This window comes from Phyllostomus hastatus, unplaced genomic scaffold (genome assembly GCF_019186645.2).
Source record: "Phyllostomus hastatus isolate PE091 unplaced genomic scaffold, TTU_PhHast_1.1 phas_contig_40, whole genome shotgun sequence".
Taxonomy (NCBI): domain Eukaryota; kingdom Metazoa; phylum Chordata; class Mammalia; order Chiroptera; family Phyllostomidae; genus Phyllostomus; species Phyllostomus hastatus.
The window spans coordinates 1,898,119-1,919,988 of record NW_025333872.1 but is presented as its reverse complement, the minus strand read 5'-3'; the positions used below and the strand labels follow the sequence as shown (position 1 = coordinate 1,919,988).

The 21,870-nt window shown below is 52.3% G+C and overlaps 1 protein-coding gene across 3 annotated transcripts in view; it reads left to right on the top strand.

The window, feature by feature from the left end:
* The window catches only part of MDGA1 (MAM domain containing glycosylphosphatidylinositol anchor 1), a 56,251-nt gene that overhangs the window by 30,842 nt on the left and 3,539 nt on the right, over window positions 1–21,870 (top strand). Inside the window, exons 3-14 of one of the 3 annotated variants that reach the window (XM_045843284.1) lie at window positions 4,750–4,924; window positions 6,638–6,834; window positions 7,651–7,783; window positions 8,037–8,306; window positions 10,170–10,499; window positions 13,211–13,507; window positions 14,077–14,361; window positions 15,967–16,118; window positions 16,962–17,139; window positions 17,385–17,408; window positions 18,378–18,530; window positions 18,886–19,020. In XM_045843284.1, the coding sequence (XP_045699240.1) occupies window positions 4,750–4,924; window positions 6,638–6,834; window positions 7,651–7,783; window positions 8,037–8,306; window positions 10,170–10,499; window positions 13,211–13,507; window positions 14,077–14,361; window positions 15,967–16,118; window positions 16,962–17,139; window positions 17,385–17,408; window positions 18,378–18,530; window positions 18,886–19,020 (2,329 nt within the window). The remainder of the gene's footprint in view (window positions 1–4,749; window positions 4,925–6,637; window positions 6,835–7,650; window positions 7,784–8,036; window positions 8,307–10,169; window positions 10,500–13,210; window positions 13,508–14,076; window positions 14,362–15,966; window positions 16,119–16,961; window positions 17,140–17,384; window positions 17,409–18,377; window positions 18,531–18,885; window positions 19,021–21,870) is intronic. The other 2 variants (XM_045843283.1, XM_045843282.1) reach the window with 2 other exon arrangements.

The window sequence follows — 21,870 nt, the reverse complement described above, 5'->3', positions numbered from 1 at the left end:
CTTCAGGTTGGTGTCAGGTGTGACTATTAGGGATGGTCCATCCTGTTGCCAGGGAGGCAGCTGGGCCATCTGTCCCTAAGGCCACACTGGCCATCTGTGTATGTCCCCTCGTGCGTCACGTGTGTGAGTCATCTGTGGTTGTGGCTATGTATACAAGCCTTCGTTTTTCTATTTCTATCCACAGTTTCATTGTTTTTCCTGCTACCCAGGCTCAAATCCCTGGGCTCACATTTGCCTCTGTCCCACCTCATTGCCCACATATCGCCAGCCCCTGACACCTTTGTTTTTATTCTTTTGCATGGGCCCTCTCCTGCCTGTTCCTCGTTATTCCTCTGAGTCAGACCTTCAGTCCTATTCCCTGGTCCACTGCCCATTCTCCCAAATCTCCCCTCCAGTCCATTCCTGCACCCTGATCCCTAATTCTCATCCTCCAGCCTGCTGCATCATATCGCTCCCCTCTCAGAAACCCTTCGTGGCTCCCCATGACCGACCAGACCCAGTTCAGGCTCCTGGAGGTAAACTCGAAGACCTCCCACAACCGGCCCCCACCTACCGTTCCTGTCTCATCTCCCATCTTCCTAACACCTGTGCTCCAGTCGAACTTGCCCGCGTACACCCTGTTCATTCCTGTTTTAACCGCTGCTGCTCACCACTCCTGAAATGCCTTCTAGTTCCCCTTTCACTCATTTCATTACAACAAACGTGTTGAGGACTAGCTCTGTGCCAAGCCTTGTGATGCAGCCCAAGGATACAGTTGCAGTTCCTCTTGTCACGGAGCATCTTGTCTCCCAGGGAGCAGCATCATCTCATGGCCCTCTCTGTGTCGGAGTGGGGGACTGAGTGGGCAGGAATTCGATGTTTCTCCGAATGTCCAGAGAGAGGGAATCCCTGGGGCCCAAATGAAGAAGGGATCTATAGCGATGGCAGTGAGCCGGAGTTGAAGAACCTGGTCCTTCGAAAGACTTGGAATACGCGGACCTCAGGGGTCGTAGTACTGATGCCTGCATGGAGCCGACTGAGTTGAGGCCACGGGCCGTCTGTGGCTAGAAGCTGGAACTGGACTCCATCTAAAGCTGGAAGCTCAAAAGAGTAGCACCACCTATAAATGGGGACTAGAAGACCTCTCTCCCCAGCCCAGAGTCACAGCAGGGAGCGGACTCTGTCTTTCAGGGTGTGGGTGTAAACAGTCCCCTGTGAGAGAGCATGACCCTCAGTCTGTCCGCCCCTGGCAGTGGTGAGGAAACCCTAAACCAAGAAACTAACAGAAAAACTGGTTGGAACCTGGGGACCCATGTGTCTTGGCCATCGGCAACCACAGGCTGCACCACAGACAGGCCTGTCGGGTCCTAGGTGGGACTTCTGTGGAAGATAATTGCCACTGATTACAAGCCTGTGGAGTGAAATTCTGAAACTCACTTAAAAATCCAGCACCAGGAGAGACAGTCCGTATACTCAAATAATTGAACAATTCATATCCAAGGAAACAGATAACAGAGAAATTTTAAAGGATCTTTAAAATAAATGTTTAAAATGTGATGCCCTGACCAGTGTGGTTCAGTGGATTGAGTGCTGGCCTGTGAACCAAGAGGTCACTGGTTCAATTCCCAGTCAGGGCACATGCCTGGGTTGCAGGCCAGGTCCCCAGGTCGGGGCATGAGAGAAAACCAATCGATGTTTCTCTCACACACTGATGTTTCTCTCTGTCTCTTTCTCCCTTTCTTCCCCTCTGTCTAAAAGTAAATAAATAAAGTCTTTTAAAAAATGTTTAAAGGGTTAATAGGAGTAGAATCTACAGGACAGGAGACTGTAAAACCTGATCAGTTAGATATGGAAACAAAAGCAAATAGAAATTGTAGAAAATGGAATAAGTTTTTGACTTTATGTATTTATTTATTAAACAATTTTATTTATCTATTTTTAGAGAGGGGAAGGGAGGGAGAAAGAGAGGGAGAGAAGCATCAATGTGTGTTGCCTCTCACATGCCCCCTACTGGGGACCTGGCTCATGACCCAGGCATGTGCCCTGACTGGGAACTGAACTGGCAACCCTTTGGCTTACAGGCCAGAACTCAGTCCACTGAGCCACACCAGCCAGGGCTGAAATACGTTTTTGAAAAATTGGCCTTAATAGCACAGAGATAACTAAAGAGAAAATTAATGAATCAGATGCTGGATCTGAGAAAATCCATGAGACTGGAGAAGACAAAGAGATGGAGATGTGAGACAGAAGCTGGGAGACAGGAGGAGAGGATGAGAAGCTACAGCATAAACTTAGGTAGTCCAGGTGAGGCTAGAGATGACCAAGAGGAAGCAATATTCAAAGATTAAAACTGAGAGTTTTGTAGACTTGAAGAAAGTTATGAACCTTCACATGGATAAAACAAACCACATTCTAAGCAGTGTGTAAACAAACCCCATCTAGACAAATTGTGTTAAAACCATAAAAGTCAAGTACAAAAAGAAAAAAATTCATGGCCTTGTTCTCTCTCCAAAGCACTCTTTGGTCTCAGTATGGATCACCTGAAGCCACCTGTAGCCTTCCCCAAGTTTCGTAAGGTCCAAGTCAATGAGGGTACAGCTGAGGGTGAGGAGGGATTGAGAGCAGCAACATCATGGCCAGCAGTGACCCCTCCCTGCATGAGAAGGTTGCCCTTTCACCTCTTTCTCCCAGCTTTTTTGTTTTTATGACCTATGGCCTGACCTATTCTCCAGTATCAGAGCCCTTGCCCTGTCTCAGTAGCAAGCAGTTCTCCTGAACTTTAAGATGGAAGCTTCCGCCCTGGCTGGCATAGCTCAGTGGATTGAGTGCGGGCTGCGAACCAAAGTGTTGCAGGTTCGATTCCCAGTCAGGCCATATACCTGGGTTGCAGGCCATGACCCCCAGCAACTGCACATTGATGTTTCTCTCTCTCTCTCTTTCTCCCTCCCTTCCCTTTGTAAAAAATAAATAAATAAAATCTTAAAAAAAAAAAGATGGAAGCTTCCTACATCATCCTCCTGTCCTTAGAATTTAGTAATGTGGAACTGATCAGTTTTTCTTAAACCTCTGGTAATTGGAGTCATATCCAATAGCTCCAGTTTCTTGTGTGATCTTTGATAGTGTCCTGTGATCTAAGGCAATGCTAATAAAAGACATTTGTTGAGTGACTAATGTATACCAGGCCCCTACTTAAGTGCTTTGCATACTTTGTTTCTAAACCTCATAATGACCCTGCAAACTGGGTACTGTGCTGCATAATAGTTATTGATATCTGTTGCTGCATAACAAATGTTTCAAAATTTAGGGGCTGAAAATGACAAACACTTACTATCTCATCGTTTCTGTGGGGTAGGAACCCCGGGGCAGCTGGTTCTAGCTCAGGACCTCTCCCCAGGCTGTCGTCATTTGAAGACTGATGGGCTGGAGGACCCCTGTGGACCTCTCTGCAGGGTTGCCCATGACAGAACAGTTGGCTTTCCCCAGAGCGAGTGACCCGAGAACGCAATCAAGATGGGCACCACAGTCTTTTATAACCCGATCTTGGAAGTGACGTACCATTCCCCCTGCTGTATTCTATTGGCCATGAAGACCAGCTCTGTTACAAAGTGGGAGGGGACTGCAGAAATGTATGAGAACCAGGAGGTGGGATCATTTGGGGCCATCTTGGAGGCTCATCTTGCACACCTCGAGAGATGAGTGACCTTAGTCTTCCAGGCACTAAGTATATGAGGTCTGTCCAGAAAGTGTCCATCCATGTAATATGAAAAATAGAGGCATTTATTGAAGAAGGTACAAGATACAAGAAACATTATACATAAGACAATGATGCCTCAGACCGGCACAAAGCAGGCACCTTGGGACCTCACACAGTTCTCCCAATCTCTATCAGCTGCCCTGTCATATTTTCCCGAATCTCATTGATGCTCTGAAATCTCTTCCCTTTCAAAGGTGATTTTAGTTTTGGGAAAAGCCAGAAGTTGCAGGGTGCCAAATCTGGGCTGTAGGGGCACTGAGTCTCCTGGGTGATTTGATGTTTCACCAAAAAACTCTGCATGAGACATGATGCATGAGTGGGCACATTGTTGTGATGAAGCTGCCAATCGCCAGTGGCCCATAGCTGTGGCTTTCTGAATCATCTGAATAGTTTCCACGTAGGAATGTTCAAGCTTAATGCAAAATTTGATGCAGATTCATTGCTGTGCTCACTCAGTCATTTTGAATGTGACAGCCACACAGTACACATGCTCACTCAACACATCTACCGCCCCCACTGACTAGTACGGTGAAGTTGTCACTGTTCACACATGCACATTCCAGTCCACTCCCCTTGACTGCCAGGTTACACTGATGTCACGCAAACTGTTCAAGCCATTATCATACTAACAATGGTTGGACTTTTTCTAGATCTTGTACATTAAATCCTTTCAGTAACTGTAGGAGGGGGTAATATTCTCCATTTTAAAAATGAGAAAAGGAAGGCAGGAGAGGCTGGGTAGTTTGCTCACAAATCCATACTCCTAACTACTCTGCACACTGCCTTCTTTCAAGTCTCATCTCTCTGACCCTGGATTCCCCAGGCCCTTGGCTGAGGTGTCCTACCCCGTCTGTGTATTTCCACAAGTCTGTCTGGGTGAGTTTCCTAGGTCCAAATATGTCTCACATGCCTTGTGAAAAACCATGGGGGTTAGAGGAGAGACACAGTGCAGGGCTGGCCCAGAGGTCCCCCCACCCTCACTGCGGGTCTGACTCTGGCCCACCCTGCCTGCCCAGGTGCGGTGGACCAAGACAGCTGGCAGTGCCTCAGACAAGTTCCAGGAGACCTCCGTGTTCAACGAGACCCTGCGCATTGAACGCATCGCACGCACGCAGGGGGGCCGCTACTACTGCAAGGCAGAGAACGGTGTGGGCGTGCCCGCCATCAAGTCCATCCGCGTGGACGTGCAGTGTGAGTCCGAGCCTCCCTGTCAATTCTGGCCCCTCCCTCGGGAAGAAGGGGTCAAACTCAGGCTAGGAAGGAGGAATGGGGGTGGGGCACCGTGGAGAACCGACCCCTGCATGGAGGAGGGCGGTGGAGATTTCCTCTCTTCCATGCCGGAGAGGGGCATCTCCCCTGTTCTGCGATGTGTGCTGCCCTGTACCGCTCACACTTCCCATCTGTGGGAATGTGAACCTTGCAGCATCCCTGTAAAGTGGTCAGGGAGGGCAGGACAGGTTGGATCTGTACCATTCCACAGATGAAGAAACTGAGGTACCAAGTACTCTAGACTTGCTCATGAGCATAGATCTCTTCATTATGGTTCACTGGCCTTCCTACAGTACCTCATGCCTCTGCTTTTGCCCCAGGGCAACTCTGAAACATCCTCACCCCACCGTGTGCAGGAGCAAGCACCTCTCAGTCCTTGCTGCTGCTTGAATGGGAAGTCTCCAGTACCCACCTGCCCTCCATGAATTGTCCCTTAACCCCAAGAGGCTATCTCTCTGCTTGCTACCCCCTCTGTGCCTATCCAGGCTGACCTAGGTACCCAGAACCTGTGGGGCCAGGCCAAGGGCCTGTCTGACACCATCTTAATGTCTACAATGAACCTGCCCATTGAACAGGCCTCACATCCCCCAGTGGGCCCAAATGAATGGTGAGCAGTGGAACCCCAGACCCTCTCTTCTGTCCTGCATCAGCCACCCAGGCACCTGCCAAACCCTGGGGCTGAGGATCATTTCTCAAATTATTGGTGCTGAAGGGGGCTGGGAGGCATGGCCTGGACTTCACCAATGCCCCACCTCTGCCATGGCCTTGATAATGACCTCTATCTGAGTGGGCTGTGGAAGGAAGACAGAATGCTGGCATGTTGGAACATGCATTGTAGGATGTTTGAATGTGGAATTGTTGGTGACTTTGGCTCACAATCCTGGTTGCACATTAGAATCTCTAGGGCATCCTTTTAAAAAACACTGATGTCTGGGTCCAACTTCAGAGACTCTGATATAATTGGTTGGGGTGGGGCCCAGACATGGGGACTTTTTTTTTAATTGAGGACTAACCTACATCCAGTAGAGTACACTAATCTTAAGTGTACAGTTTAATGAATTCTCACATACGTGTGTGTGTAAACACCATGTAATTCAAGGGACTCTCCAGGACCCCAGGAAGTTTCCTCACGGCCTTCCCTGTCAGTGATCTTCTTAGAGACAATCACTCTTCCTCTGATTTCCAACACATTAATGAGCTCTTCCAGGCATCAGTATTAAAAAGGAAATCTCTATGTGATTTCATTCTGCAAATGAGGAAGAACTACCAATCTAGTCCAATTTACCAGTGAGGAACAGGCAGAGAAGAGACTTAGGTCACAGTACAAATTAATAACTAGCCTGGGATTTGAACCAGGGTTTCCTGATTTCTAGTCTGCTGCTGCTTCCTCCATCCCATGATGGGTGGGTGAAGATAGACAACCCCTATGCAGGTCCCTGAGGAGGGACAGCTGGGAAGTCATTAAGTCCAGACCCCTAATTCTAAAGGTTGGTTAAGCTGCAGAGTTGGGAGGGCAGCTGGCTGTCTAGAAGCATCCTTTAGGGTGGCTCAGCTTTCTCTGGGGGCTGCCAGGAGCCCGAATCCCCCACATTGGAAGCATCCAGTCCTGACTCGACTGGGGCTGTGTCCTTGCAGACCTGGACGAGCCGGTGCTGACGGTGCACCAGACAGTGAGTGATGTCCGAGGCAACTTCTACCAGGAGAAGACGGTGTTCCTGCGCTGTACCGTCAACTCCAACCCGCCTGCACGCTTCATCTGGAAGCGGGGCTCCGACACCCTGTCCCACAGCCAGGACAATGGAGTCGACATCTATGAGCCCCTCTATACCCAGGTCAGCATGGGCAGTAGCTGGCCTGGTCTCCTTATGGCTCAATTTACATTCTTCCTCTTGTGCCCAACAAGGGAGGGAGGGGACAGGGGACTGAGGCCCCACCGTCGGGAGTTCTTGGGACTGGCCTGACTAAAATGGTTCTGTTCTGACATCAGAAGTGTGCATTCTGACTGGGCTTCAGACACCCTGGGACAGATGAAGTTTGGACAGAGGCTCGGGGAACAGTGGTGGGGACAGGAGAGTCTCCAAGGCAACATATCCTTCTGGAACACTGCCAGTTAGGAAAGGCACCCTCTAGAAGCAGGCAGGCCACCCCTGCCCACTGCTGGCTGTCAGAGGATTGGGACCCCGCGGGCAGACACAACAGGAGTTGCGGGCAGAGCAGTGACTCCACTTCCCATAGGCCCCGTACTGCCCCAGGAAATGGTGGTGGAGCCATCCTGCCAGGGAGGGTTTTCAAAGGTGGCTTTCCTAGGTGCCTGTCAGGGCTTCACATGTGGCCGTGGCCTATGGAGCTAGCTCCATGTTTGTATGGGTGGCAGGGCTCCCCGCACCCCTTCCGTTTCTCAAAGTAGAGAAGCTGAGGCCTGGTCCTGGCCAGTGTGCACCAGGGCAGCCTCAGATGAGAGGAGCCCAGGGTGTGAAGAGTGCAGCATCCACCCCAGACTCGGGCTCCCTGGGGATAAATGGTGTGGAGGCTGGGAAAGATAGGGATTAGAATAAGAACTTGCTTTAGCCGCTGGTGCTGGGCAAATATGGGAGGGATCCTGGGAGCCCCAAGCAGCCCCCTCATACCAGTGGCCCACTGCTGCTCAGGGGGAGACCAAGGTCCTGAAGCTGAAGAACCTTCGGCCCCAGGACTACGCCAGCTACACCTGCCAGGTGTCTGTACGCAATGTGTGTGGCATCCCGGACAAGGCCATCACCTTCCGGCTCACCAACACCACAGGTACAGGCACTTTCCTGACCTCACCTTTGACCAGCTGAGCTGACGCCCCAGTCAGGAGACGGCGCCTCACCCCACAGAGGACTCTAGGCGCATCGCCGCTAGTGCATCCCCTCCTCCCCTCTGCCTGCTGCCTGACTTCTCCTCTTTCTCATCCCCCATCCTTCCCCAGCCCCATGGTTTTCCTAGCTCCCTATATCCCCACATTTAGCCCTGCCTCATGGTCCCCTAAGACCCCACCTCCTTGTCCTCTTAGCACCACCAGCTCTGAAGCTGTCTGTGAACGAAACTCTGGTGGTGAACCCTGGGGAGAATGTGACGGTGCAGTGTCTGCTGACAGGCGGCGATCCCCTGCCCCAGCTGCAGTGGTCCCATGGGCCGGGCCCGCTGCCCCTGGGGGCTCTGGCCCAAGGTGGCACCCTCAGTGTCCCTTCAGTGCAGGCCCCGGACTCTGGCTACTACAACTGCACAGCCACCAACAATGTGGGCAACCCTGCCAAGAAGACCGTCAACCTGCTGGTGCGATGTACGTGGCTCGGAGGGGTGGGAGGGAACTCGGAGGCAGACAGGGTCCCTGTCCTGTAAGAACTACCAGTGACACGGGACAGGGGCCCGTTCTCTTTTTCTTGGTAGGTGATAAATGCTGAGGAGGCGTGCTCCAGGCACTTCTATTCCCTGCAATCTAGATGTCTTCCAGCAGAGAGCAGGTTTAAAATTTGTGTAAAGTTTTATTTACAATTTACAATCTACATTTCTAAATATAACCTCAGCAATGCAAGAGATAGGAAGGCCTGCCTGGTTTTGAGTACCTACTTTTTTCTAGGTTGGGCTGAGGTTGCAAAAAGCTAAATGTGGACTTCCAGTCTTCAGGAGAAACTTCTTTTGTACACTGATTCCCATAGGAGTCTCTGAGTTAAAGTGAAAATAAAACATTTCCATATAACTCAGGTGTAAATCTCTATTAGCAAAGCATTTTAATGAATCTGAAGATAATTATTAAATGTAAAAATGATACAAAACTTGGAGTACAATCTAAAGAAGTACAAACACTTTCCTTACTAAACCTCAGCTTCAGTAGTTAGCATTAGCTGCTTGACATGATCCGGATTTTGCTACTCTGCTTCAAGGAGAAGACTTCAAATTCTTCTGCTTGGGTAACTTTAGGTTGTTTGCTTGTTTGTTTATTTGTTATATGTTTTTTAAAGATACAGGCCATTTCCAGCTCTTTAGCACTTGAAAGTAAAGTATAGCTTCTGCCCAATTCAACTCAGAGTCTTCTGAAGAAACAAGCCCTTTCTGCTGCTGCTGTTTCGCTGACCAGTCTCTCCCTCTGACTTTGCTCATGAGAAGCTTGCTCTCTGTAGCATTTCCATGAATCAGAGCAAGAAAGAGAGGAGCCAGATTGTGGCTATCTGATAACGGTTTTTCCCTTTGATGGTACTTTTCCCATCAGAAGATTATTTTTCTCCACCTGTTTTCATTTGGCCTTTAGAACCTGGGCTGATGAGATCTCAATTTACATGAAATATTTACGGCCACTGAGGGTGACACACCACCCACCGGGCCCAACCCAGTCCTGGTTTACAGCTGTTGTGCCAGTTTCCTGTCCAATTAGCATCCAATGTTTAGGTTCTGTCTAACTCTTGAATTACATTAAACAATATTCAGACTTTAGAAAGAGGCCAGACCCTTTGCTTTCTAAACTCTGTGCTTTAATGTAATGACATGTAGAATTATTGTATTGGGCTTTTATTATAAAAATTATACAAACTTGCTGCAAAGAGTTAAATAGCACAGAAAGGTGAAATGTACAGCTTAAAATGTCCCCTCAGTTCCCCTCAGTCCCACTGTCTGGAGAGAACCACTGTGACATTCTGGTGCATGCTTCCCAAATTCATAATATGTTTGTTCAGGGCTTAAAACCAGAAAACAGATAAAGTAGTGTAGTGGTTAAGCACAGGCTCCTAATTAAACTGTCTGAGCCTTGGTCCCCTCCTTGTGGACTGGGTGCACTGAAGTGGCCCCTCACAGATTGCAGAGTGAGTTAAATGAGTAAACCTGTGTAAAGCGCCTGGAACAGAGCCTCTCACATAGTGTATGTTTAGTCAATGGTGACTTTAATGATTGCTAAATCCACTTTTCTACAGCGAGCTTTTTTGAACTTTTAAAAATGCATCTGAAAAAGCAGAACAATTTCCAAGCAAAATGGTGTTTCTCTGTGGTGGCTGTGTTTGGCAGGGCGGGGGTGGCGGGGGGGCGGGGGCGATGGCGTAGCTCCCAGCCTACAGAGGGCTGCTTTGAGGGGAGGAGCTGAGCCTGGACAGGGGTGGGACACAGACCCTGGCTTTGGGCCAGCCCCAGCCTCCCTGTCCTCCCCATCCGCCTGCAGCCATGAAGAACGCCACGTTCCAGATCACCCCAGATGTGATCAAAGAAAGCGAGAACATACAGCTGGGCCAGGACCTGAAGCTGTCATGCCACGTAGATGCAGTGCCCCAGGAGAAGGTGACTTACCAGTGGTTCAAGAATGGCAAGCCGGCACGCATGTCCAAGAGGCTGCTGGTGACCCGAAATGACCCCGAGTTGCCCGCTGTCACGAGCAGCCTAGAGCTCATTGACCTGCACTTTAGTGACTATGGCACCTACCTGTGTGTGGCTTCCTTCCCGGGAGCGCCTGTGCCTGACCTGAGCGTTGAGGTCAACATCTCCTCTGAGACAGGTGGGCAGCTGCACGGGCAGCGGGGAGGTGTGAGGGAGCTGGGGGGCGCCCACAGAGTGGAGGTGGGACAGCAGCTTGCAAATGGGAGGTGCTAGGTGCTGGGGTAAAGTGGTGAAACTAAGCAGGAAAGCAACATTTTTCAAATAGTCTCACAGATGTATTACTGCAAACTTGATACATGAGAGTCAGGAAAGTTTCCTCAGAGAGAATCTTTGATCTGAGACCTGAGGAGGGAAGACTTTTACTAGGCAAAGGAGAATAAGGGAGGGTGGAAGAGAAGGAAGGCCAAGACATCAGCATATGAAAAGGCACTGTGGCAGGGAAGTATGTTGGCTGTTTGGAGAACTGAAGGAAGGACAGTGTGGCTGGGAGAATTGACAGAGTGGAGAGAGCAGGGACCAGATTATGCAGGGGATCTGTATCTCTATTCCAGTAATAATAACAGCAATGAAATAATAATGGCTAGCATTTATTGAGTACTTATTATGTGTTCTGATGTTACTATGTGTTACTGTATCTCATTTATCTTCATGATTTACCCTATGGGATAGATAGTTTATCTTCAATTTTTAGGGTAAAGAAACAGGCTCAGAGAGTTCAAAAACCTTACCTAATGTAACACAGCAGTAAGTGGTGGAGCTGGGATTTGAACCCAGGCAGTCTGCCTTCAGAGACTGATCTCCGGCACCTCTAAAGATTTTGCACTTTGAGAATGACAGGAGTTTGGAGGTGATGACTTTGGAGAGGGCCTCTGGGATCTCCAGTCCCAAGCACATTGCACTGAGGAGCTGGCTGACCTTAGTGAAGCCTCTTTAACTCTCTGGGTCTTAGTTTCTCCTCTGTGAGACATGGAGCCAGATGGCCTCGGTGGCCCTTTCCATCCCAGCGTTTGCACAGGGAGAGGCGAGGTGAAGCTGGGAGGGGGGTGGTCAGGAACGGCTTCTGGAAGGAGACTGACCTGAATGAGGCTTTACCAGTGGCCTCCATGGATTCCACACATCTAGTTTGCCAACCACTGTGTGCCAGGCTGGGGGTGAAGGGCTGGGAACCCAAAGAGGGGCCACAGCCCCATCTTCAGAGCCCACTGCCTAGCCTAGGAGACCCACCTATTGCAGTAAAGCAGGAATTGGAAAGGCAAAGCTTAGAAAGGACGCAGGAGACAAAGACAGAGTCTGCAGAGCATGGTGGGGACACGAGAGAAGGACTCCCAGGTTGCTGGGGCATGCCCGGAAAGGCTTCACAGAGGAGCAAGCCATAGGCCATGTGCATATTTGCTAGGGTGGGGGACAAGCCCAGCAGAGAAGGGATGGGGAACCCCCACGGTGTACGAGACTTGGCTTGTCCAGGGAGTATATTCTTGAGGAGTGGATCCCACGGCTGTGACACAGAATGGGAGAGGAAAGAGGAGGCTGGGGGTGGCAGAGGCCAAACCACAGGGGCATATTTACAGAGCCAAGGAGCTTGAGCTTCAACCTGAGGGTGGTGCAGCCTCGAAGTGGGGAGACAGCCTGTTAGTGTGTGGGGGTGACGAAGGGTTGGGAGCTGTGATGTTTTAGACACAGGAAATCAACGGGGCACGGGGCCATTTCCTCCATTTGGCTCATAAGCCTAATTCTTAGGGCATGGAAGCTTTTTAAGGGCCTGTGGAAATGGTTTAGACCTGGAAAAATAAATTAACTGGTACCAAAATACAAAGAGAAAACTGCGAAATTAAAGCAAATAAATGTACAAATGCTTATAGAGTTAAATTATGCTAACTGGATAACGGACCTCAGCATGCCTTGTGGAGTTATTTGCAATTTATATTTAATGTAGGACATTTTAATTTGATGTGATGTGGGATGGGACCCATGGAAATCTTTAAAAAGACCCTCTATTTGGGAATGTGTTGGGTTGGATTAGGTTTGGCTGTGAATAATAGAAAAACCCTAAATAAAAGTGGCTTACATAAGCTGGCTGTGTATTTCTTTTTCATGCAAAAGTGAGCAGTCCGGGCTGGAATAGCGGCTCTGCTCCGCTAAGTCCTCAGGGCCCCACACTCCCTCTTGCCTTGCTGTTCCATCATCCTTAGCGTGTGCCACCTCCTCCACAGTTCCAGCTGCAGCCAGCCTGAGTTCCAGCCTGCAGGGAGGAGGGGAAAAGGCATGACTTCTCCCTTTAAAGACACTTGTTTTCTGTCAGATCCTGCTGGCTAGGATTCAGTCATGTGGTAGCCATAAGGCAGGCTGGGAGACACAGTCTTTATTCTGGCTGTGTGTCCTGCTAAAACCCAGATATTTTATGACTTTGGACAAAAGAGTAAGGATGTTGGGGATACGCACTAGCAATCTGTGATGACCCTCCAGAAGGAGACGATGGTGGCTTTAACTGGTTAGAGCAGGATCGGTGGGTAAGAGGGAGGAGATTGAGGGAGGAGATATTTAGTAGAATTGTTTAAAAGGTGGAATCCCCAAAACATAGTAATGTTGAGGTAAGGGAAGAGAAGGAATAGGCCAGGATGTCAGCTTTTTCTGAATTGGGAGAGCCTGAGGGAGAGACCCAGGAGGTGGGAGGAATTAGGGAGGTGGGTTCTGCTTGGAGACTCTGAGAGATCTAGGTGCATGGGATGGGGAAGGGGGTGTTGCACCCAGGGGGAGGAAAGCAGAAGCCCCACAGCGGAGGCCGCGTTGGGGGCGGGGGACGACACTCTAACCCGCTCCTATCCTCCCCAGTGCCACCTACCATCAGCGTGCCCAAGGGCAAGGCCATTGTGACCGTGCGCGAGGGCTCGCCCGCTGAGCTGCAGTGCGAGGTGCGGGGCAAGCCGCGGCCGCCTGTGCTCTGGTCTCGAGTGGACAAGGAGGCTGCTCTGCTGCCCTTGGGGCTGCCTTTGGAGGAGACCCTGGACGGAAAGCTGCGGCTTGAGCGAGTGAGCCGCGACATGACTGGGACCTACCGCTGCCAGACGGCTCGCTATAATGGCTTCAACGTGCGCCCCCGTGAGGCCCAGGTGCAGCTGAACGTGCTGTGTGAGTCCCACCGCCCCATCCGGACTACCTCCCGAGCTGTCCTTCCTGCCCTGCACAAGGCCTTCCTTCTCTTCATCCCTTCACCCATCCCGGTCAGCCAAACCCCTCCACCTACTGCTGATTCTCCTAAGCCCTCATTGATACCTTGACACATTTCTACAAATAGGGAAACCAAGTCACAGACAGGTTAAGTAACATGAGTGTTGTCACAGCTAGTTAGAAGCAGGGCTGGGATTTGAACCTAGGTCATCTAGCTGCAGGGATCAGACGCTAAATCCCGATGTTATGCTGCTTTTCATTACATGGGGCGTGTGAGGGGGTCTTTGAGGTATGAATAGAAGCCCAGCCTGGGACGCATGGCTGGAAGGAACGGCCAAGAGGGAGTAGGTATCTGCAGGTCGAGAGATATGAGCGTGGTTATTGCATGAGTGTGTTACTAGTATATCTGCCCTGACACCCTTCCAGGGCGGCGGGCACTGGAGTAGGGTCGAGTGAGTCGCTTTCCCCATGGGGCTGCTCCTCAGACCCACCTCGGCCCCGCTGACCTCCGTCCCCGCCTCTGCCCCCAGTCCCACCAGAGGTGGAGCCTAGCTCCCAGGATGTGCGCCAGGCTCTGGGCCGGCCTGTGCTCCTGCGATGCTCGCTCCTCCGAGGCAGCCCCCAGCGCATCACCTCAGCTGTGTGGCGCTTCAAAGGGCAGCTGCTGCCTCCGCCACCCGCCGTCCCGGTCGCAGGCGAGGCCTCCGACCACTCCGAGCTTCGCTTGGACGCCGTCACTCGAGACAGCAGCGGCAGCTACGAGTGCAGCGTTTCCAACGACGTGGGCTCCGCGGCCTGCCTCTTTCAGGTCTCGGGTGAGCGTCCACTAGGTCCCACCCTACCCAACCAAGCCCACTTGGGCTCAGGCTCCGCCCCAACTCCAGCCCCGTGCGCGCCTGTCTCGGGCCTCCCTCGCTGCACTCCTGCCCACCTACACCAAGTTTAGGCCACTGCCTTTCCAAGAACCGCCCCTGCTAGGCCTAGACCGCCCCCATCCCTCCCGGATCCACAGTGAGCTCTTACAGCCCAGGTCCCTCCACTCACGCCCATTCTAGATCTAGGCCTTCCCCTTTCAGGGCTCGCTGAATACCTGCCATAAGCCCCGCCTGCTTTAGCTCAGCCCCCTTCTTTGGGCTCGGATAGTCCCTCCTCTTTCAGGCCCCTCCTTGATCACACATCTCCGCTCTAGCCCCGTGGTACCCAAGTCTGCATCCTTTTTAAAGACCCAGACACGCAGCTTAGGCTCCGCCTACATAAAGTTTAGGCTTCACCCGTTCTAACCTTATCCAATCCCATCTCTCTACTTCCTACTGTTTCTGTAGAAGTGCCCTCCAGCCCCGCCCACGCCCAGTTTAAGCTTACACCCAGTTCAGACCCTCCCACTCAAGCCCTCAGCTCGGCACAGCTCAGTCGCTGAGTTTCAAGCCTCTCCTCCTTCGTCCTAGGTCCCAGAGACCGAATGGGGACCCTCTTTTCCTGACCGCAGGCCCAGTGTGAGGGGCCTGAGCTGTAGCTTAAGGGAGAGAAGACGCCCCTCAATAATGTATCTAGAACCTTGTGGGTCGTGCTGGGCCAGCTCTCCCGTGTTTTCTGAGCTGTCACCCTAAGGATTTAAGGCCCCTCGGTGCCCAGAAATCCCTCTCATCCCCATCTCCTTGTCAGGTCATTCCTGGGTGGGCTGATGGGGTTGCAGACGGGAGTGGGTGGGCCAGAAAGGGGTGGAGGTCGTGGTGAGGGGAATGGAGGGGCTGACGGGTTGCCCAACCCGTCTCCCTTCCTCCATTGGAGGGGGGTGTCCCTGTCAGAGCTGGTGGCACTGCCCCTAGAAGGACCCCAAGCATGCCCGTCCTCAGTCCACCACTGTCCCAGCTCATCCAGCAGCCCCAGACTGACTGAGCGCCCCTTTAGCTCTTATTTGGATCCACTGACTCAGCAGCAGGGGGCTAGCACCACAGGCCACTGGCCACCTCCCCAGCCCTGCCAGCCAGAGGCCCCAGTGACATTTCCCACCTCCTCCCCCTCCCCCCTCTTCTCCCCACCATTTTGCCTCTCCTATCTCTTCTCTTCCTTCTACCTCAATTCCGTGGTCCTTCTTCCTATCTTTCCCCCATCCTCTTTTTGTGTTCCAATATCTCTTCCTTCTCCCCAAACTTCTTTCTGCTCTGTCTTCTTGGCTTTTCTGCTCCATCTCACCAACACCACCTCTCGGAATTCTCCATCTCCCACCTTGCATCCTGCCACACCCTCATCCTTCGGAAACCCCTCTTCTCCCCGTCTGCTCTCCTCACAATATTCCCTTCTCTTTGTCTCTCCTGCCCCCACTCTGTTCCGCTCTCTGTCTCCCTCTCCCCATACCTCCTCTCTCTGTCTCCCCCCATCACACCCCTCCATGGCCCCACGCCCCCTCCCCACCCTCTCAGCCAAAGCCTACAGCCCGGAGTTTTACTTCGACACCCCCAACCCCACCCGCAGCCACAAGCTGTCCAAGAACTACTCCTACGTGCTGCAGTGGACCCAGAGGGAGCCCGATGCTGTTGACCCTGTGCTCAACTACAGACTCAGTGTCCGCCAGGTGGGCCAAGGGGGACAGGGCCCCAGTGTCAGCTGACCCTGGAGGAGCTCATTGAGCCAGGGAAAGGGGTTGGAGATGGGGGTGGGACACGCCGATCTCCTTACAGACAACTCTTCGGGCCCAGGAGGGAAGTGTTCTGGACACAGCAGCAGGAGCCTGGGGACCTGACCCCTCTGGCCCATGCTCTGGCACAGCCCTGAGAATCAGGCAGAGGTCAGTGGAGGGGGAGAGGGGCAGAGCCAGTTCTGCTCATGGAACAGAGACTTGACTCTTACATCAGAAGCTTAAGGCAGAAACTTAAGGCATGAGCTTAAGTCTCACCCACGGGGTCTCTAGAACGCAAGGCCCGAGCCACTGTGCTGGTTTTGAGTCCTGTCTGATTTCATGTGGTTCTGCCTAGCCCATGGGGCCCTTCAGTGGAGGGAAAGAGTGTGACTCTGGGCAGACTGCCTGAGCCGGGATCCAGGTCTGTATGATATGGGCAAGCTACATCTGTCTGGCCTGTTTCCTCATCTATAAAATGGGAGTAAAACTATAGTATTCTACCTCATAGGATCATTATTTTGAGGGTTAAATGAGTTAATAATTGCCCAGCATTTAGTGCCTGGCACACATTAGTGTTCAATATGTGTTGCCATCATTTATTACTAACACAGCCCTGGTCGTAGGCATGGAAGGGGTGATTGCCTTGTCCTGCAGATGAGGAAACTGAGGGCCTGGCTTCCTAGTCCTTTGTTCTTTCTGCTGCTTGACACTGACCCCCAAAGTCATGCCAGGGCCTGGGTTGGTGCTCTGGTGGAGGACTTGGCCTGTCTAGCATTTGGGAATTCCCTGTATCTCCAGTTGAATCAGCACAATGCCATGGTGAAGGCCATCCCAGTGCGGCGTGTGGAGAAGGGGCAGCTGCTGGAGTACATCCTGACTGACCTCCGTGTGCCCCACAGCTACGAGGTCCGCCTCACGCCCTATACGACCTTTGGGGCCGGTGACATGGCCTCTCGCATCATCCATTACACAGAACGTAGGTGGTGGTGGGGGGGATGGGGAGGGTGGGCCCATCTTATACCCAGCAGGCACCCTCCCCCCTCCCCACAGGGCTCCTAAGCTTGGGTCTCCGCACTGTGCGATGTCCTGCTCTGTCACTGTAGGCAAGGTCCCTCTGGCTCCCAGTCCTGGCTCTGGGGACCCTGCCCCTGGTCCTATGCTCGGGCACCCGCTGCATGACCCCACTTGATTCTGACCTGGTTATCTTGCTTGCTTTCTCAGCCATCAACTCTCCCAGTCTGTCAGGTGAGACACTCTGCCCACTTTTCCTTCTCCTCAAGGACAGAAAGCACCCCTGGTGGGAGGAAGGGACCCAAAGAGATGCCCAGAGAGAAAACGGGATGGAGGCTGGCAGCTGGAAGGAGAAGCAGGAGGGAGCAGGGCTGGGCTTGGAGATGTTTGCATCCAGGGTTTACTCTGGGCCTTAAAGGTGGGGGGCGGGGTGGAGTCGGGGGACATCTCTAACTCAGGGCCTCACTCAGCACCACTCACTGTCCCCAAAAGAAAGGCCAGGCTAATCCATGTCCCCTGTTCTCCGGAGCAGGTGTCCTTAGACCCCCAAAAGATCTGTGTACAGAATTCAGGGGGTCTGTGAATCTGGAACCTGGAAGGGCATACACTTTATTTCCCCAATTGCTAACAGCAGTGTGACAGCTCCTTCCTTGGTGGATGGAGGCAACCAGCCACAGGAGCACAATCAGTGCTTGTGACTCTGTCATCAGAAACCTGATGTTGTCACGTCACCTTAAAGTTCTTGCAGCTGTCTCCCAGTATCACCTACCACCATTAGTATTTCAACACTATAGCAGTTAATAGACCTAACGCTGTATCTCCTGGTTTAATTTGATAATAAAGAAGCCCAATTATTGTATGACAACTTTGTTTAAAAATATTTGACATCTCTTAGTACAGCTGATTTTCTGTCAATTCTTTGTATTTCATTTTATGCATTTTAATCATTATTCGTCTCTAAGGAGATGGGATCCCTAGACTTCAGTAGTGGCCAGAAGGGTCTGTGGTGGCACACAGAAGTCAAGAAGTCCTGTTCTGGGGACAAGTTGGTCAGGGGCCCTGTGGCCTGGTTTCCCAAGCCTTGGAATCCTGGGCCCAGTACTTGGGAGCTGCCTCAGGGGTGGCCAAGGAGGGCAAAGCTGGTCCAGTGGACCCCAGGAGGCTGACCCTCTTGTCTCACCCCCACTCCCCACCCTGATGCAGACAACACCTGCCACTTTGAGGATGAGAAGATCTGTGGCTACACCCAGGACCTGACAGACAATTTTGACTGGACACGGCAGAATGCTCTAACCCAGAACCCCAAGCGCTCTCCCAATACTGGTCCCCCCACGGACATCAGCGGCACCCCTGAGGGTGAGGACGTGGCCTATTGCTATGGAATAGAGGATTGCTTCAGGGGTCTTAGGGAACCCCAGTCTAATGGAGAGACATAGCCCTCTCCTCAGGGAGCCCCAGTCTGAGGGGAGACATGGCTCCGTCCTGACGGAGGATCAGGAGGAACCTCAGTGGAGCCAAGAACTCATAAAGACTGACCTAGACACATCCCTGATGTCTCTGCACCACATCCCCGAGGCAGGGAGGATGGGGTGTGATGGGTGAGGCCCCTGGTATTCATTCAGCTGAGACTAAGGCAGGGAAGGAATCAGGTAGAAAGAGGTCTAGGTGGGGTGAAGAGGAGGCTGTTGGCCTATCTCCCCCTTCCCTGCAGGCTACTACATGTTCATTGAGACTTCAAGACCCCGGGAACTGGGGGACCGTGCACGGTTGGTGAGTCCCCTGTACAATGCCAGCGCCAAGTTCTACTGCGTCTCCTTCTTCTACCACATGTACGGGAAGCACATCGGTGAGTCAGGGGACCAGGTGGTCTGCCCTGTGTGTCTTGGGGCTGGGCAGGGAGGGGTGTCCAGAGGGGGCCAGGAAACTGCCCATGTGTGGCCTCTATTTCCCAATGTAGCTGAATCTGCACAAAGGGTGAGGTCCAGAGCCAGCTTGTGTGAGGTTTTAAGATGATCAAGGCACCCTGAGACAGAAGGAAAAATGGCTTCACCAGAATGAGATGGGGGTCTTAGAGGGGATGGAGAAAACAGCTAAGATGTCACTGTATTACTGATTTCCTGCCAGGTGCCAGGCAACATCTTGGGTTCTCTGCATCTGTGGTCTCACTGTCCCGCACAACCACAAGGTGAGGGAGGTGTTCAGAGAGGTTAAGGATTTGCCCAAGACCACACAGCAGCCCAAAGCTGTCAGACTCCCTCAGACCCTAAAAACAGGGTTGGAAGTGTGCTGCTTTGTGAGGAATGTCCTGCTTTCTAAGCGTGGGTGTGCACCTAAGGAACGCCCTTTGGAAAGAGGCAGCCTCGGTAGGAGCGCGCATTAATCAGCGAACTCATCAGGGCAGCCCTCGCGTCCAGAGCTTCTGCTCTGTGCCCGGCATCAGGTGCTGCAGCATACCGGATGGACAGGCTCACCCCTCTCCCGGCACCCGCAGTCAGGTTAGAGACAGACATGGAACAACTGATGGCACCAGACAAGACTTAGTGGCCACCGTGACACATGTCTGCTGCTGGAGACAGGGGCCAAGACAGCTGGTGATGGGGACCGACCCTGGGGCCTGGTTATAGAAGACTGCTGAGGAATTGACATTTTTCTAAATCTTATTTGTTTGCTTGTTTACTTACTTGTGAGAAAGGTGATGTGCTCTGCATGGGTCAAAAGGTACAAAGGGGCCCTGATGAGAGTCCTGCCCCTCCCAGTCCTCTTGCCGCCTAGGGCCCCACGCCAGGGCGGTCAATGCACTAGATTCGGGGACGTTTCCAGAAGTACTTTATGCACATGGAGCCAGTGCACATACCTTGTTCCCACCCCCTTTGGTTTTACACCCAAAACTGTGTGTTCGGAGCCTGTTTGCCCTCTGAACCGTGCACCTTGGAGACCAAGCCTCATCAGGCCACAGGACACTAAACCGTTTTCCAAGGCTGCACAGCAGAGGAAGCGACTTTCAGCAGGTGGAGACTTAAAGGCTCATTATGGAGAAGGCTCCGCAGCTCACATGACGGGTCAAGCTGAACCAGTGAACTGCAAGGGGGTGGGATGGAAGGCTCTGCACCCCTCGGGGCCCAGACCAACCACGCAGACCAGTGTGGCCGTGGCTGGGACTGGGCTGGGTGAGAAGCGTCCTCTGGGGTGAGGGGTGGGTGACGGGACTGCCTGCTCTGCCTGGCCCTCGCTTCCCCCTGGCTTCCCAGCTCTAGCAGCTGATGGAAACCAATTCTGCTTTGCCCAGCCTCTCCCAGTTTCACCCTGAAAGTTCTACATCAAAGGCACACTTGGAGAGTTGGCCACTTTACCCCCAACTCAGGAGGGACACTGGGGACCCACTGTGAAGAGGAGCGTGTTGGGTCTGCTAGGCCCTGGGAAATCAGGCCTTTGGAGCGGGGACGCCAGGGTAACTGGGAGCAGGCTGGGCCCCAGGGCTTGCTCGGTGCCCCTTGGGGGCTGGCACAAACCACCAGTGAGCACTTCCTAGGAACAGACTCGATTCCAGCTGAGAGAGACCCTGTAAGCTTCAGGTGTGCCCAGCCAAGGAGTGGGCTGTCCTATCCCCGGACAGGACTGGCACAGGGGTGCTGTGGAGGGGACCGCTATCTCTGTCATGCCCCTCCCTGGCTCTGTCCCCTTCTGCCACCATCTTCTCCAGGCCTCCCACCCCTGCCCAGACCCTGCCTGCTTCTCTGACCTCATTGTCTGCTGCTCGTCCTCTGGCTACCATTTAGTTTGAGCATACTGGTCTCCTTGCTTTTCTTTAAATACTCGAGGCAGGTTCCTGCTTTAGAGGGCTCTGTTCATGATGTTCTCCTGGCCTGGAACATTCTTCTCATTCCCTCTTTCAGGCCTCCTCAGAGAGGTCCCTGGTAGCCCCATCTGAAATGTCTTCATTCCCTTCCCTGAATTACTTTCTTTACAATGCATACCACCAATAGAACACAAGCTCCTGGAGGGCAGGGGTCTTCGTCTTACTCACTGATGTGTCTCTAGTGCTTAGAATAGTGTCTGGCACATAGCGGTGCTCAGCTAGTTGAATGAATGAATGAATGAATGAATGAATGAATGGCAAGGAGGTCTGAACTTGATAAAACCCAAGGTAACGTCTAATCCTTAGGCTCTATGGAAGTCCTTTCTCTCTCCTGATGACAGTTGTGAAAAATTCTTCATTCAGCATTTAATTATTGAGAACCAACAGCAATGGGATGCAGACTTTCCCTCAAGGAGTCACAGGGAGGAGAAGATAGGAATCCCAATGACTGCCACACCCCTGAGCGGAGACTGGGCCAGGCCTGCAGAACTGCAGTTTAAGGACTCAAGAGTTCCCAGGAGGCATAGAGAACTCCCAGTTTAAGCCTAGGAAGACTTCTTGGAGGAGGTGACATTTCAAAGAGACCTTGTAGCACAGGAGCAATTTGGCTAGGGGAATGTGGTAGGGAAGGACATCTCAAGCAGTGGGAACAGCTTAGGCCAAAGTCCAGAGCTGGAGTATGTCCAGGCTCCAGCATACAGTTGCATTTGGCTTTGGAGGAGGTGAGGGACACAGGGGAAGAATGTGGTGAGCAGGTCCACCCTTAAGGGAAGTCGAAGATCGTGGGCCTTGGCTGACACCTGCAAAAGGGTATCAGCAGTCCCTGAGCAGGAGGGGATC